Consider the following 18317-nt stretch of genomic DNA (forward strand, 5'->3'; position numbering starts at 1 on the left):
CAGTATTCATCTGTACCCACATGTGAATTTGCTGCTCTTTTGCACATTAATTCACACCTTGCAATCATGCACGCATAGGAATTTACTGCCTTTATTAAATTGTTGAATAACTTTCCTTTTGATACAAATGCAGCAGCTAGACCAAGAAAATCTGGTAAATTTCTCAATAAAGTGAGAAGGAACTGTGTTCTCCTTGGCCTGCAAGAAAGATCCAGAGATCACCTCACCTTTGTAGTAAGTACTGTCTTCCATGTATCGGGATAAACCAAAGTCACCCAATTTCACACAGTCAGTGGTAGACACCAGCACATTTCTAGCAGCAATATCCCTGCCAAACAGAAGAAACAGTATTTCTAGTAACTTTAAAACATTAAATGGTGAAGCATCATCCCCTGAAGAAAATTTACCTCCTGCTCTGCAAAGGTAAGGAAATGGCTTAAGATTGAAGTCCTGTATGAGGTTTCCTAGTAAGGAGCTCAAGTTCTCATTGTACAGAACAAGATCCCCCCTGAGCCTCCTTTTCTCTCCAATTGTTATTTAAGATGTTTCAATATAAATATCTATGTATCTATGCACAGCTATTACTTTACATGCAAGAGTTTGCATATACATTATCACAACACATATACAGAATTGGATAGACAGTATTTAAACACAAGTGAATTCCTTAAGTTCAAAATTAATTGTACTTAGTAACTGGAGTTTTCTGAACTCATAGTTGCACACAGTAAGAGGCTGAAGCCGCCAGTCTGTTCTCCCTAGAAACTCATGTTCACATTCAAGGGAACAAAATTCAAAACACACCGTGAAGGCAGTTTAGGATCATTTTCTGGTTAAGCAAGTACTTGTATTTTATAAATATTTTATTTCCCTTCCTCTATAGTTAAGAAGCCATCTGCCCTTGTTTTGCTTTTCTATGTTTGAATGATTACAGTTGACTCACAGCTTGAAAAAAATACTGTAACCACAAAGCAACAACTGAAAATGATTCCGATTGAAATCTGGCACCAGCTCCAAGTCAATCCAGGAGTGAACCAGCAGGTGTCACCCTTGAAAAGGGTGTAATTTTAGTGGAAACCTCTGCAAAAATGGCACTCCCTGAAATTTTAAGCAGTGATATATTAAAACAGACAGGTACAGATAAATATGTATGGAATCTTACCTATGTACAAATCTTTTGCTCTCTAAGTAGGCAAGAGCTGTGCTAAGCTGGTAAGCATAGAGTATCAGAGAGGCCAGGTCCAAGCTGTACTTCCTTACTTGCAAAAACGACCTCAGCTTTTTGCACCAAAGAGGAGAAAAGAGAAAGAAATTAGGACAAAAAATAACAAAGCTGAAAAAGGCATAGTTGTGAAGTTCACATGAGTATCAATGAGCATGACCTCTTTGCCTTAAAGATTGGATGAGGAAAAGAAAACCACTTCTCATGAAGAACTGTGACTGCATTAGAATTCAAGCAGTTTTTCTACATGAGAACTGTTAAAACTAGAAAAATAACTGTAATTTTGTGCATTTCTTTCAGTCCCCTTTTGAAAACCACCTGCTGTTGCTGATCCAGAGTAAAGCACTCCTGGACTTTTTGGTTTATTCTACCCTTGAGTGCAGCCTCCATTTATGGCCTGAATTACTTCAGAACTGAACAGGACCTGGCCAACGCAAACACAGATTGATCGGTTTTGTTTTAAAAGCATTAATTTTAATGATAAATTTCAACCTACATGTGCTAATACACGTGTATTTAGCTCAGAGTGGCCAATACCAGTGCAGAATATTTATAGTCAGCTCTATTCCCAGCAGAAGGCATGCAGGACCTACTGGAAGGTGGCACTAGAGTATCCTTATACATCAAAACAAGACTTTGAAAGGTGATTTGGGCACTGGAAAGGAAATCTACTGACAGAAAATTACTTTTGCAATACAGGTTTTTCTATCCATCCCTCCTACTTTTTTGGAAAATGTACTGCAGTTTGATAATTGCAATGGCAATCATAAAATATATGAAATAACACTGCAGCTCATATTTTCAGAAACATGGCTCAAAGCAAATTAATCGAGTTTAGCGAGATCTAGTTTTCTTTAAAGCATTCATTCCAAAAACAAATAATGAGGGAAATCATCTTATCTAGGGCCTCTGCTGCAGATACTCTACAGGAAAAAACAAAAGCAGAAATGTGAGAAAGTCACTGTTTTAAGGAAAAATGCAGGATTACTCAGGAAGAATAAAAGATGTACAGTTTCACTTCTGGAAGGTATGTTTGCAAATACTGTTTAACTCATTATCACATTATCATCATCTTGACAGAGGTCATGCTCTCACTCTGGAACTGCAATTGAATGCTCTGAAAACTCTGACTAAATCACTCTGGAATGAGGTGATGCAGTTCTCCCCATGGAGGAGAAGGTCAAAAGCTGCCACTCCTGTTTCTGAGTCCATAACTCTGCAAAGGAGTATGATATCATGCTTGATAGCAAGTGTTAGTATTGTGAAGTGTTTTTTTCAGACTTTTCTATCAGCTGGAAGAGAGGAGACCAGAGCTGCATGTGGATTTCTCATACCTCTCCAAGCGTACAGAGCTCCATGATTATCCAGACTGGGTTTTCTGTAATAACCCCGATGAGCTTCACAATGTGAGGGTGATCAAACTGACGCATTGTTACTAAAAGGAAATCAAAGAATTCAGTGTGTTACATAAAACCTTTTTTAAAAATAAAAAGAAAGCTATTGGTTAAGTATTTAGCCTGTGAGCAGAGGTCAATCACAGGACTTCAGACAACTGTTGCAAGCAGTAATGTCTGGTCATTCCATGTGCCAGGGCAGGTGGAAACACTGATTGCCTGAGCTGTGCTGTTCTCCACTCACAAAAATGCAAACTGCTTTGGAAGGTACCAGTCAGGTCAAGCTCTGCCTCTTTGCTCTGGATCTGGTTATGAACATAATCTAAGTTAATAAAATAACCTGTCAAACCAGTGCAAAAACAGTTATCTGTGCCTTTCTACTGGAAGAGCAGGCAGGAAAAAACAGTCTGTATAATTTAGTTACTGGAACAAACATGTTTGACAGATTACAACATAGACAAAAATCTTATTTAATCATTACATGATTTTGTTTCCCATGGAGTTAATTTCAGTCGTGGCACTGCAGTCACAGTATGTTTTATGCAGCATGACATATGAATCACAGAATGGTTTGGGTTGGAAGTGACCACCAAGACCAACCAGTTCCAATCCCCCTGCCTTGGGCAGACACCTTCCAGCTTGCTGGCCCCAAGCTCCATTCATCCTGGTCTTGAACACCTCCAGGGATGGGGCAGCCACATGTTCTCTGGGCAACCTGTGCCAGGGCCTCACCACCCTCATGAAAGAATTTAACCTAAAATCCAATTTAACCTTCCCTCTTTCCAGTAAATCTATCACCCATGGTCCTATCCCTGCCTTCCCTGATAGAATCCCTGCCCATCTTTCCTGTAGGCATTCTTTAGGCACTGGAAGGTGCTCCAAGGTCTCCCCAAAGCCTTCCCTTCTGCAGGTCAGACAACCTCAACTCTCCCAGCCTGGCTCTAGGGCAGAGATGTTCAAGTCCTTGGAGCATCTCTTTGGCCTCCTCTGGTCTCGCTCCAACAGCTCCATGTCCTTCCTGTGCTGGGGATCCCAGACCTGGATGCAGCTCTGCCAGTGGGGTCTCAGCACAGAGGAGCAGGATCTCTTCCAACACAGGTGTGGCAAAAACGCCCTTTGGGTATCCTTGACAAACATCCTTCATTTGGCCTCCAGCAACACCACTACAACACTCACAGTTTGTGGTGTCAGCAGAAATCCACGGGAATTACCAAACTGCAAAGTCTGCTTCAGTCTGCCTGAAGTTAGTCAAGAATAAAACCCATTTTCTTCTGTTTTACACTAACCACAATCTAAAATCAGAAGGTGTTACTGGATTTCTGTTCTGATGCGCTCTGAATTTGACTTCTGCACATGGATTCACAGCAACCCCCAAAAAATCCTTGGACAATTGTATTTATAAGACCAAAAGTTATACTAGTTTAATAACATATCTTCTTGAAAAGAAACTTCATAGGCAAACTTAATATATTCTTTAAAATATTAATGCTATTAGATAGTACAGGGAAAGATGCAATAAAGCAAACATCCGTATCATTGGCACAGCTTAAAACATCAATAAAAGGGAATAAATAACATGGTGAAATATTTTACAGGCAATAACAGCTGCTAAATCTTTTCAGCATTAAAAATATCTTAATATTCCTAATAGTAAAATATCAGGAAATAAATGTATTAATTCAGTGAAGTAACTAAAGCAACTGTTCTGAGCGAATTTGCAATCTGAACACAAGATAAAGGCAACAGATGGGAATTAGAATGAAAAAGAGGAAGAAGAAATGGCAAAACTATTAAATCAAAATTGAAAAGTACTATTTATGTGTAGATTACAGCAGCATTTCCTAATCTGTCCAACTTGAAGCATAATTAGGAGCATTCAATGAGCAATTATTTTCTACATTGCCAGGAGACAGCACCCTACCTTGTGACTGCTGAGTTGTTAGTGTAAACAATGGTATTTACTGCTCCAACAGATAGAAATGCAATGGAAAAAATTACAGTAATTTACAAAAAATATGACATTTAAAAATAAGAATCCATTAGCTATTAACACAGGTCTTCTGAATGAATTGAAAAATTCCTTGAAAAGGAATAATGAATAAAAAAGACTGTAACATCTGACCATAACCAATTACTTTACTGATAAAAATACAATACCTTTACTTTACATTTAGAGGTATACAATAGCAGGGGATAATAGGCAAAAAATTAAGGCCTAAGTGCCATATTTTACTTTGCTTGCAGAACCAAACAATGGAGGAATCAGTAACTTTAATATTCTTTAAAAAGTTTCTGTTCCTATTCACCCCAACAAAAAGCCTTCCTCCACACAAGAAATGTGCTACTCAGGGAATGCAACTTATTTAGAAAAATAGCCTATTCTAGCATAGATTTTAATTCTGAATTTTCAAAGCAGATCTCTCTTAGATACATTTCTAGCAAGGACAACTACCTGACCTTCCCAAGCAATAAACTGGAGAAAGTGATGTGGTTTTTAATTCATTAAGGAAAAAGAAGGAAATGGAGGATCAGATCTAATGTTCCAAAATTGGTTCTAAAGCCCTAGAGGAGTCAGACATCACCATTCAGTTTGGAAAACCAAAGAACCCACATCCAATCATATACATAGGTAGTGCAAGGATGTAAAGCACTCCCCTGGCACATGTTTTAGGAGGGGAAAACATCAAGCTATATACGTTAATAAAATATTTACATCACTGTAGGAAGCTTCTGGCACAGGTGGCCACAGTCTTTGCAAGGAGAAATTACAGAAGTGTTTCCAAAAGAAGTTGCTTAATACTCACAGGCTTCTTGTAAGAATTTTTCTCTAACACTGTCTGAAGTGCAGTTTTTACACGTTTTGATTGCAACAGCCATAGCTGGATTTTCCTGAAAAACATTATAGAGAAATAACTGAAATACAACCCACCAAAAACAGCCCACCAAAAGCTGGCCCTTAAAATTCTGGCAAAACTACTTTGGAAAAAACTACTATTAAATAAAATACTTTTAGCTGAGAAATTACATGTAAAAAGCTTCAGTGTTAAAATACCATTATAATTAAGACACCTCGCACACAGAATTTACATCTAATGTGTCTTGGAAATATTTAAACTGTTTTAAACCATGTTATATTGTGGAAAAATGATGACAAAGGATGGTTAGTTTAACTGGATAGTAATGTGAACTTTGTGTGCTATTGAGGAAGGTAAACTCTTGACAATATTTAGCCAAAATAGAGAGAAAAAAGAGATATGTGCCTAAAAACCACACCTGGCTTATATAAGCAAGCAACCCAGAAAGCCAAATTAAGGACTTTGTGGCTCTTTCAGAGGAAAGACTGGCTGTAATTGTGAACTCAGACTACAAAGAAAAGTAAAACGAAGATTTTTATATAATATCTTCACCATCAGCCAGATCAAGGCTTTAAAACCAGGTTCAACAGAATCACATGTATTTAAAATCAAATGGTCTTTCCCATCTGATTTCTCATCCTCTGAACAACCAAAAATGAATAGTTCTTGATGGGTTGAGAGCATCTGAAGTGTTTTAAAACCAAGCTTCTACATTGGGAATGGGCTTATTCAAGGACCTGTATGTCCTCTTTCCAAGTGGGAAACTGGGAATTTGCCATTGTTTAATGGGTAGTTTACACATGAACCTTTCCTCAAAATGCTACAGCACTGATGAATATCCTCATCCCATTTTTAGTATCAGTGGGAGATGAAGATTCAGAGTTATGTTCCATCTCTGCTCACTCTTGGTCTATTTTATATCTATTTACAGACAAAAAATATCAGAATTAAAATAGTATTTATATTTTGCAGGCTCAAGTGTCTTATTTTCAAAGTTGCTCACAAAAGAGATCTTCAAGTTGACTGCAGGAAAATACTGATCTAATCCATTTCTCACACATCAAATGCCCATAAACTAACTAAAAAAAAAAAAAGATGGTAAATCATGGTTTTATTCCCTTATGAAACCAGGAATGAACAATCAGCCTGGGGATGGCACCTCTGGATGCCTGCCAGATTCATCCCTCTCCCAGTGTTACACATCAAGTTTTTGAAATATCCTTTAACCAACACGAACATCAAAAGGAAGAACCTTTTGATTCTGCAACCAGCAAATAGATTTTGAAGAATAAATGTTGGAAAAGGCCTGATACTGGGGTTTTGTTGATCTTTTGGTTTTGGATAAGGAGACAAACCAATGAGAATGTATCAGACCGGATGCATTTTCTGTATTGAACAGGAAATGGTATTTTAAATGACACTTTGGGATTAATTCCACAGTTAATCAGCCTTTAAAGACAATCTTACTGAGCTTGCTTAGAGGTGAGCAATGGGATCCTGTATCTATAAACCCATTTTCCATTCAGTACCCTACACTTAGAGCCTGGCTGTGACCCTTCAGGAATACCTGGAAGAGGTGGATGCTGCACTATCACTAGAACCAGAATTTACAAGTGCAATGAACAGGGATAAATGGAATTTTTGAGATTCAGCTTTGAGCTAGCAGAACAAAAGGCAAGGAATATCCTCTATATTTCTACACTCAGGCTGAACATTTATAAAAGAGTACACTACCATGTTATTAGAACTAATCTTACATTGATTTTAAGATCTCTTCTCAGAGTGTAAATTACATTCTGTTATCAGAACATGAAAATTTAATGACATTACTGTTCTTGCTCACCTTCACATATCCCACTGTCTTAAATGAAGTAAATTCTTATTAATAAAATAAATCCACAGGTGATTTAAAAATCTCAACAAAGGATGCCTGAGTAAAATCCATTTTGCAATTCACAAAAAAACTGGAGGCAGCCAACATTTTCAAAACAACAGTCCATAAGAAAAGGGTCTTTAATTAGTTTTGCAGAGCTCTAGATTTATCCACCATGCCCCAAGTGAGTGAACCATTACTCCATGGTACTCCTGTTAACTTGGGCATAATTAAATGAAAAATAAGACTCTTTCTCAATGCAAAGTGTATCAGTTGTGCTTTCTAAATAAGGTTATCAGACCAGACTTCAAACTTGTATGAAACAGAACATTTATCCTTATTTACTTAAATATTGCATAGAAGATTATTAACCTACCAAGCCCCAGGACCCTAACCAGCTGTTTCTGAAGTTAGAACTAGATTAATGTCCACAAGAATTCTTGTATAATCTATCAAAAATTCCAACAATTTCTTCTAATATGCAATATTTATTATAAGCCTGAAATTTACTGACATTAACTATTTTTTCCAGCTTTCTCTTGCTATTTTACACAAAATTTTTGATTCAAACAGAATTCTTAGTCTTTCAAGAAAAACTCATAAGCACCATCCTAAATTAAACAAGTCCTGCCAACCTCCCTGGCTTCACTGAAGTGACTCTTGTGCATTGGATTTTACTGGATCAGTGTCCGAGTATTTTGTATTTTATTTCAGGAAAACATAGGAATTTTATTAGGCTTTGTTGTGAGAGAGACAGCGAGATTGTCACTGGACCAAATTTTTATTTGTTCTGGAAGACTCAGACCAAGACCTGAAAGGAATATTCTTATTTTTTTTACCTAGAAAAGTTTTACAGTTAATTTTTGTTTGAGAAGTGAGGCTTACCGGGCTCATGTAAACTCCTTGGTGCACATCTCCAAACTGTCCTTCCCCAATGCAGCGCCCCAGCTCAATCCTCTCCCTTTGAATTTCATAATCTCTGGCTACAAGAATATAACGCACTTGAAATATTAAGTTTCTGCTGAAGGGCAAGGAAATAATCCACAAGACACAAAACTCAAAGTAAGTCACTCAAATGTCTCACATATGAATAGCTAAGATTAACATTTGCTGCACACCAACCTATAGAGATGCTGCACACACACAGTGGAGACCTCTCAAACTTCTTTAAAGTTTGAACCAAAGCAAGGGAAAAAGAACTGTGATATCTACATTATTAAATTAACTACAATGCACTTATTTCAGTGCAATAAACATAATTAAATTCTTTTTAATTACAGCTGTTGAAAGACAAAGCACACAAACAGTTTAAGGCAACACCAATGATGTTTAACACGGCCTCAGCACACATCCCTTTGGCTGTTTAAGAGGACTCCACCATGTGCTATTTTAGATTTTGGAACCATCAAAAAAGCCTGGAGAACTTTTAAAGAGGTAACTGCAAGAAAAAAATACAGGAACAAAAACATGGCAAATAAAGACAAAATGAAAGAGCAAAATTTTGAGTGCACTACGCCTCTGCCAGTGTGTAACTGAAGTAAAATTGAGATGTTTGGTGGCCTTATGCAATTTTGTTAACGTCACAGTTTAATAGGCTGAGAATATTACCGATAAAAATGGCTCAGCACTTGAGCAAAACATTTCATCAATTGCAATTGAATGATTTCATTTGCAATTTAATTTCCAGCAGACATGGAAAAATACTTCAGGAATAGCAGAAAAGCATGCACAGTATATGTTTTCACCTCTACTTGTATTATTCAGAGAAAAAATTATAAGCAACCAGCTTAGAACTTCATAACCTTGACTTTAACAATCATTAACACTACAGAATTAATGTGATCTAGAGCTGGCTAACAAGGTGATAAATGCCTTTTTAATCTCTTTTAAGTACTGCATTTTCCTCTTTAAAATCCCAAAGCTAACTGGTTTAACTATAAATAAATAATGTTTATTAAATGAAAGTGAATAGTAAGCTTAAAAATTCCACATCATTCCAAACTGCAAGCATACAGGGATGGGGGGTAAAGGGTCTCCTGTTACCTTCATCTATTCCATAGCTTTCTGCAGTGCAATTAAGAGAAAAATCAAATGCTTACTTAGATAGAGCTTCTTAAAATCAGAACAGGACAAACATTTTTCAACATTAAAGAAAAAAAAAGAAGAAATATATGATGCAATTTAAAGTTTACATTAGCAGAAGTCACAGGCCCGTACTTGTGATCTTTACTGACTCAGTCTTTTGGGAGCTGAACACTTGAGACCCCTTCAATCCAGCAAATCACTTAATGAATTTCCCTCCACAGCCCATCTCATGGGTTTTGCATTGAAGCCATATTCAAGTGCTCAGCACATCCAGGGCTAGGTCCAGAAGTAATTACTTCCATAAGAATTTAAATAAAAAGGTTGGAGTGGGGGAGAAATAAATTACACAAAGTTAATCTGTTAACAAAAATAAAGGATATAATTTATCACAGTATGTTTTGATGCTGAAATTATGTTAATAGAATGTGTAGTTTCTTAACTCCAAGTCATTAAGAATGCTCAGTTTATTTCTGGAAAACATATATTCTTGCTTTTCAAATACTGATGTTCAAATAGATATATATATATGTTTTGCAAAACATATATTCTTGCTTTTCAAAGATTTTCCACAGCCGTGGAAATAATGCTGTGAACACTGAAGTGACCATGAAACATTCTGCCCCATGGTGAGCTCAGAAATCTATGCAAGCTCATGGTCCTTCAGCAGAATGTGGCCCCAGCTCAGCACCATCCTCCCCTTTCACACTGACCAAACCTGATGTTTTTGGCAGGATTCTGCACCAATGGATTGTCTGCTTCCAGAGAAATCCTTGGTTGCCCAAATGCAACTGGAATTTCCCAGATGCAGCTTTAAAAATCAGAATATTGGACTTTCACATTAAATGAACTGGCCTTGACAGTTTAGGATTATATCATAATTCAAACAGCCTGTAACACAAAATCCTTGTGGTGGCTACAGCACCACTGTTTTTACTTCAAAGATGAAAACTCAGCAGAACTTTAAATTTTTATTTTTGTTCCTGCAGTCTTTCATCTTTAACAAAATTGCATGTGGTACAGTTGAGTGCTCCTCTCTCATGGAACTGCTGAACAGCACGTCTGTCACAGAGCAAGGTGAGATACAGAGAGACAGCAATCCACACTGTTTGCTCTCATCACAGAGATCTTATCCAATCTTTGTTATGTTCAGCATCACAATCAAAAAAAAAAAAAATCTGCATTTTGAGGCAAAAAAAAATGAATTTCACTGTGCAATCACAGACAGCAGGAAACCAGAACATTTTATTTGCACATTTATTAAATAAGGCTGAAATATTTCAGTCCCTGCTACACCAAGGAAGCTTTTGGATAGGAAAGTTCCCAAATTAACCATGGCACTTACTTGAGGGCATTGTGTAAGTGTCTTCTTCATCTATAATCTCTGCATAGTCATCAGTCTCTGCAAAGGGAGGAATTGAAGAGTTTCGGGAAAAGCAGATGAAAATAATTCTCCAGAACAACATCTCCAATTGATAGGTCCCAAACCCCAAGTTCAGCATTGCCAGGTCACATTTAATACAGCATGACTAAAACTTGCTCATGCATAATTCATGATATGATAATGACCTCAGTGCCATTTGCATTACATCACATAGATGCACTCAACAAAGAAGAAAAGATTCATTTGTATTCAAAAAAGTTCCAGTTTCGCAATTGGGACCTATCTAAACTGTTGATTTCAAACCTTTTTAACACCAAATTCCACTGCAGTAAAGAGAAAAAAGTATGAATGGGTTAAATTGCTTTACCTTCAATAAAGTGTGAGTAACAGTTTGCTATTTTTTATGTCAAACAGGCAGAACACCAATGGTGTTCCAGGGCAGCTTCCCCTACTGTCAGTGTGGCCAGGTGAGTTATTTACCACAGAATCTTCTAGAGCACAAAGACCTTTTTAAGCCACACTCTCTTCTCCATTTTTCTTACAATTTCCTTTTTTGGTGGAAGTTCACCACTACTTTTGCTGCAAGACTCAAGATTTCAAGGACAGGTTTTGGAAACAACTTCCCAAAATTTTCAGGAAATTAACAGTGCACTTCTTCCTCTATTTAAAACTTGCAACTTTTACATCATCTGTTCTCAAAATGGTTTAAATGGTGTCAAGTTATATCAGAAAGTCCTTCCCTTGCCCAAAAGAACTTCCAGTGTGTGCAGGTCATCTCCTGAACGTAGGATCAATTCCTCCAGGGGTTTTTATTCCTCCAGTCCACAAAATTGAGCTCATTTTTTTACTTCAAGGCTGTCAAATTCTCACCAACTTTAAACACAAAGAGAGGTTCTCAAAACAGAATAATTTCCAAACCCACTGTGCAGTTTTGTGGTTGATGTCACACACTGGAAAACCTCTGGAAGTCATGATTTCCTCCTCCTTTTCCCCCATCTGCCCTGGAGCACATGGATACATTCCTACAGCTCCCTGGCATCATTTCTAGAGCAATGGCTTGGACTGGGACAAAGTCACTGTGAGTGGGAAGAAGGATGGGATGGTCCCTCAGCTCAACCCAGCCCTGAAACCAGAGCAAGGCTCATCAATATTACACACACAGATAAGCAGGAGGCTCAGTTTTCAGGCAAATTGAATATTCAACTATTAGGAAACTACAGGTTGACTATAACCTTTGAAGTTCAACACATTTCAGGAAGTAATTTTATGATCCTAGTTTCTTACTACTTAAATAAAATTAAAACTGTTTTTTTCTTTTGAACTCCTGTAGGAATACGCCAGGTGGTGTAAAAGCAGAATTGGAAAATTTAATGTAATATTAAATTTTGCTAGGCAATTTCTATTTGGGACATAGCAAAATACAGTCACCTAATGAAAATGCAATAAATTATAAAGACAGTGCACAATTCTGAACAGGCAGAACACTCCAGAAGCACTTATCTCTTTCTTGGTATTTTATTTTCTTCCCTACATTATAAATTAATGGTTTTGTAAGAATACGCCTCAGTTTGATTTAAAAAATAAGCTTTAAAAAAAAAATCCCCAACATGATGGAGATAAATCACTCTGCTTCCTACTAATATTGTGATAGGATTTTGATGAAAATACCAGAAAATTCTTTATTTATGTTAGAAAATGTATTGGAAGAAAAATCTTGTAAAGGCACTTGAGAAAATTTTTTAAAGTTTGGAAATCAAACTGGTGCGACTTAAAAGACCCCAAACACTTGTCACACTAGTTTACAGAATAGTGCTTTCAGAATGTGATCAATGGCAGGGCTTGTTCATCTCTCTATTTGAAATTAATGAGTTAATTCATACTAAAAGCATTCTTAGAACAGCACAGAGCACTTTACATGGTTTTGATACATTGCCCGAAACCATCATGAAACCAGAAGTGTCTTCATAATCAATCCAAATAAATTAAATGTATGCAATTAGCTACACAAACATTTCTTGTTCCACATTTAACACTCTATATAAAATATAGAATATATATAAAAAATAATTCCTATGTATGTCTGGCATTGTTTCTGGGCATTAGAGGAAAACTCAGTCAAGGCATCAACACTGACAGGCTCAAAGTGGTCTGCAACAAAGAGAACTGATCTCCCTCACAGAGGGGCTTGATCCCAGTGTTAATCATAGACTGAGACTGTTACCAAATCTCCCAGACCTGTGTCTGCTGAGATACTTCAGAACCAACATGGAGCCTAAAGCAAATCTGAGCTGGGCAGGGCACTCCAGGCTGCTCCACAAAGGAGGATGTGTTACAGCACTCTCAAGAGCTGAACACATTCAGCGATTCCAGATGTCCCTGGTAAGTCTACAAAAACCCAAATTTAATAACAGGGCTCTCATGCTGCCCTCCTGCACTTTCTAAACCCAGCACTATCACTTGTTATGACACTTGGACATGGCAAAATGAACAATTTGCTTTCAAGAAAGGGAAGTGTTGGTCACACACGTGAATGAGCCAATTTGAGCTTTACTAAATCTGAATGCATTTATTAAACCGTAGGGAGAAACATCCCAGGGTATTAAATCCATAATAGCTAATCCATGACCTTAGGCCTGTGTTTGAACTTGCCTTTTTCATAATTTTTCTCATTTATCAGAGCTTGTAATTTATAAAGGAAGGTAAGTTCCAATAAAAAGCTATGATGGGGTAGTATCTGAAATATAATTTTAAAATTTACGACAGAAAAAATGTCCTTTTGATGTTTAAGAAAAGAAAGAAAATTGTGTGGTATTATCTTTAGCTTATATCTAAAGGAAAGGAGATGAAAAGTTAATACACCCCCTTCACATTTTACTGAAAGGAAGGTCACAAGATGTGATCTCTATCTCCTCTTATTGCCTTCCTTTGCATATTGCTTTTATGCCCTTTTAGTACCTCCTACTAAGAAGAATAAAGCTACATACACTATCAGTAGCAGCAGTTTGATTCCTTCCCAACATCAGATGGAATCCTTTAGGAAAATAGCTAAAAATCTCTTTTAGAAAACCAAACCCCACCTTCTTTTCAGAGAAAAAGAGACTTTGAAAGTCTGCAGAAGTTAAATATTTTGTACTAAGTTTAAACGTTTTTAAAATGAAACCCCAAACATTAAAATCTGTGTTTAAAATTATTAGTTTAGCTGAAACCTGGTTAATATTCATGTATTCAACCTGCATTAATCTTGTACAGCTTCTTTTAATGCAAGGAGCACTTTGATGCCTTTAAAGCATTACTCAGTAGACTCATTTCTCAGGTGTTACATCTGCTGATCTCACCCACTGACCAAATTAATGAGGATGCAACCATTTCAATCAAACTGGACACCTGCAAGCCTCTAAACCTTCTTTGCATCATGCCACAAGTCTCATTGCAAACACATGCACCACCACATCCCTGTGCGTTTGAAATAGAATTTTTCCTTTTCCAATTTCAGTTTAGCAGAAAGCATTAGTTGCACAGCCTGTAAAGTACAGTATTGATCAGCTAATACCCAAAGCAGACCACTTTTTAACACTAAAAGCTGCATAAAATGTATTACTGAAATGTGCATTAAGTGGCAGATGGAGATAAGAGTTGCATACTGCACGTTAGTAACACACAGACTAGAAAACATTACCGTCCCCACTAATTTCATCTGCAGATCCAGGTGGCATGCAAGGAGAGAGAAAAAAGAAGGGGAGAGAGAGAGGGACAGAGAAGAGGGAGGGGAAAATATACTATTAAATTCATGAGTAATCCAAAAGTATTCAGACTGTAGTTATCTTATATACCTGACTCAAGAGAAACCAGAAAAGCAGCAGAATTTAAGACTTCTCACCTAAAACCCAAGGGACAGAGATATGCTCTAAGAAGCTTTTATGATGAAACAGAGTTAATAACTTTCAAACACAAAGGTACACACAAATTAAATTTAGATCTGGAACTAGGTTTTTTAATGCATTGGTAAGAAAAGTCAATTTCTGGGTTTATTCAATACTTTAAAGCAGTTCTCCTACAGCCAGATGAGCTGGCTCAACTTGACTCTGCACATACACTGAGGACTTTGGATAAGCAGAGTTGGTGTTGACCCTTCCAGAAGAAATGCACTCCTGAGCAATTACCAAGACATGAGTGAGAAACAGAACCATCTAAGTTTTAATGACACAGAGCATTGTGCACTTGTAGAAGGCTGAAATGTGAACGACTGGCAAAGAGAGCAACTCTACAGGGAAGATTTCAAACAAACACCAGATTCAACGTGTACTGCAGCAGCCCTACTGCACACCAAACCCCACAGCACAAGCTAAGGCAAATATTTTAGACAGTTTTTATAGGTAACAGGAAATTCTTCTTACCCCTAATAAAGCCAAACTGGTCTAGATCAGTGCTGGACCAGTATGCAGCCAAAAGCATCGCTGTAGTCCGTGTCTAATTCAAAGTGTTCTCAGCAGATGCTTATTGTTGCTATTCTGTTTCATCCGTAAGCATGCCGTGTCAGGGGTCCAAGAATGAAATCAAAATATATTTACAAAAACAAAAAGATGGCAGACAAGGGCTGCATAACTGTATAAAAACAATAATTTAATATGTTGGTCGTTTTAGCATATGATGCTCAAAAACACATTCCCCATAGAATCGGGGACCAGCAAGCTGGAGACGCTGCATGAAAATCCAATTCAACAGGAGGAAAACATAACGAAATTATTCTTGGAACTCTGTTTACCTGAGGCTAAAGTAGTTTACAAACAGTAACTGAGTTAGTATATTCAGCTTTTGGGTTAATAAGGCAGCCTAGACAAAGAGCAGAGCAGTACCCTTGGGCGGCGACTCATGGGCACAGAAGACGAAAGGCAGAAAGCGTCTAGCTTTCTTTACTTTATGCTGACAGTGATTGACTCCTTTACAAAGAGGCAAGAAAAGGAAAGAGAAAAAAAAAACAGAAACAAATTATTTGGAAATAAAAGAAAAGAGACTGAAGAGAACATCTACAACGAATGAACATAAAAGTAAAGGTTTATATTACAATTCTGTATACCCAAATGAAAACACGAATGTCTCTGAAACTCTAAAGCATTTTCATATTTTCTTTCAAATTCCTTTCTACAGTAATTCAGTTTTTAGAAGTAAGACTAGAAACATTAAAAAGTCAATTATGCCAGCTATGTACACCATGCATTCACAACACAAATAACATTGTCTATCCCAGAAATGCAACTTGATTTTCCAAGTTTGCCACCTAAGTTCTTTCAGACTTGTGTGACAGCTATATTCCAGCTTAAGCTGCAGTCACCAGACTTAAAACATTTATGTATTGTCTCTCTGAATCCTTAGAACAACACTAAAGAAGTATTTCACACAGCAGGGTTACTCAGAGCAAGGGAAAACATGGTTTCCCTACCTCCTGAAATAAAGCATTGACAGATTTTTATGATCTCAAATCTTCCACCAGAGTCTTATTCCCAGTGTAGACCTGCCTTGCCAAGGGCTATTCCAGATCTGCAAGGACCTGTGGGTGAACAGCCCATGGCACCCTCACTGTCCCATTTCCCAGTCACCCCACTGCATTTTTTAGCAAAGTGCTTATTGGGAGTGCTTATCAGGATGAGGGAAATCTTGGAGTAGGAAAAAATACAAAGAAGCCAGAGAAAGAAGGACACAAGGTGATACTCGGCACCTGAGGATACCTGCTCCTTTTATTTCTCTTGTTACCTGTTTGCTCCTCTCTGCTTTCTCCTTTTTCCCCTCTCTCTAAGGAAATGTGAGAAGTGGTTTAGAAAGCCAGTTACATGAAAAACCTGCATCTTGCTGCTGGTAGCTCTTCACAGCCAAAACTCAGAAGTGAGCTTCAGCCACCTGGAGTTACACAGGCTTGGGGTCAGGTGTTAGAAGAGATGCCCAGTCCCACAACAGCAGCTACTGGGACAGTGAACCAGTCAGTAGTGGGAGAAGTGCAGGAAGGGTAGAAAAGGAGAACTACATTTTAATAGAAGTAACTTCTACAATCAACAAAAACTATCATCATAAAACCTGCTGGGTGACTGAGCAAACAGGAATCATTAATCTAGTGGGAAAATACACATATGAGAGAGAAAGACAGAACATTCATCAGATTCAATGCTAAAAACTAAAAAGAGATGCAAGGAGAAGGCAAAATTCTTGACTAAGTTAATGTACCAGTATTTCCACTTGTCTTGGTTTAAGACAATTTAAAGGGGAACACTCTTGAGTTCTCCCCCTTGATACTCCCAAGGGACTTCTCTTCCTAATATCACATGGCACAATTTTCATCACTGTCATTCTAGCACAAACCTCAGGTAACACTAATAAAAAGATTCAGACACATACAATGAAAGAAAAGGAAAAAACACTGCAGCTGGTTTAAGTGACTACTGAATAGGTGTTGACATGAGAATGAGGGAACCCAACACTCTGTACTGAAACAGAAGAACAGGTATAGAGTCACTGCAGGCAATGTAAGCCAGCTAAAAAGGAAAAGATGCTTCAACTCCTGACCTGCCTGCTCAGGCTACAGAGCTAATTTAAGCCTGAAGTGCTGAAATGCAGCTCCCCCTCACACTGATAGGTGGCTGGCAGAAGCTGCTGAAACCTGACCAAACCTATTTCAAGTAAAGGGTACATGGCAAAGGTAAAGGTGTTTTTAATTCCTCATGTGCATGCCCTGATGCCCTGTGATGTGATGGTCCAACTCTTCCCTTGCATTTCAAACTCTGCCTTTATGACCTGCTGTCTAAAGTTTGTTCAACTGTCCTGCCACACTAAATGGAAGATGCTTTGTCTTAAACCTACCACATCTGCAAATCTAGCTACAAAAGGAAGTTGATTCTAATGAGTTGATTTTACATTTTAAAAAATAGAACTTTTAAAACTTTCCCAGGAATTTAGAGAATACCTTAATGAAATTAATACAATTTAGAAGGATTTCCAGCACTCCACAGCAGCCTCCAGCCAGGATATCACTGATGCTCAAGAATGCTGCACAGAACTTCTTTATTTATTTAATTTCTCTACTCAGTATTCAATAAAATTATTGTGAAAAAAAATTAAGAAGGCAAAAATAAGTAAAAGAAATCACTTGCTTTGCAATAACTATGTTAGAAAAAAAGAGAGCAGGCTTTTACTGCCCTTTTTTACAGGGCAGTTACTACTGAAGCTCCTTTTATGAGCAGATAGCAAATACTGGAAGGCTGAACCTGACAGTAGCCCATTCTACTTTGACTGTAGAATCAGTCAGAGCAAAAACCCTGGGGAAAAAAATTGTAGACGGAATAATTCTATTGATTTTTGAGATTTTGGACTCCAGTGAAGACTACGGGGTTGGGGTTGACACATCAAATATGTTTCTACATAAACAACAAACCCCCAAACCTGCATGGAATATTTCTCCTGTCCTACCACACTGTTTCTATTTGCACACCAGAAGTGTCTGCTCAAATCCAATGAGGGGCTC

At 37.6% G+C, this 18317-nt stretch overlaps 1 protein-coding gene across 13 annotated transcripts in view; it reads right to left on the reverse strand.

The window, feature by feature from the left end:
• Nucleotides 1-18317, reverse strand: part of PTK2 (protein tyrosine kinase 2) — a 190985-nt gene that overhangs the window by 30662 nt on the left and 142006 nt on the right. For 5 of the 13 annotated variants that reach the window (XM_033512470.1, XM_033512471.1, XM_033512472.1 and 2 more), the window contains 9 exons: nt 15664-15747; nt 14487-14504; nt 10772-10828; nt 9388-9408; nt 8230-8327; nt 5421-5505; nt 2557-2657; nt 1163-1278; nt 228-328 (listed from right to left, as the gene is read on the reverse strand). In XM_033512470.1, coding sequence (XP_033368361.1) covers nt 228-328; nt 1163-1278; nt 2557-2657; nt 5421-5505; nt 8230-8327; nt 9388-9408; nt 10772-10828; nt 14487-14504; nt 15664-15747 — 681 coding nt within the window. The remainder of the gene's footprint in view (nt 1-227; nt 329-1162; nt 1279-2556; nt 2658-5420; nt 5506-8229; nt 8328-9387; nt 9409-10771; nt 10829-14486; nt 14505-15663; nt 15748-18317) is intronic. The other 8 variants (XM_033512468.1, XM_033512467.1, XM_033512469.1 and 5 more) reach the window with 5 other exon arrangements.

The sequence above is a fragment of the Parus major genome, chromosome 2, assembly GCF_001522545.3.
Source record: "Parus major isolate Abel chromosome 2, Parus_major1.1, whole genome shotgun sequence".
In the NCBI taxonomy this organism is placed as follows: Eukaryota; Metazoa; Chordata; class Aves; order Passeriformes; family Paridae; genus Parus; species Parus major.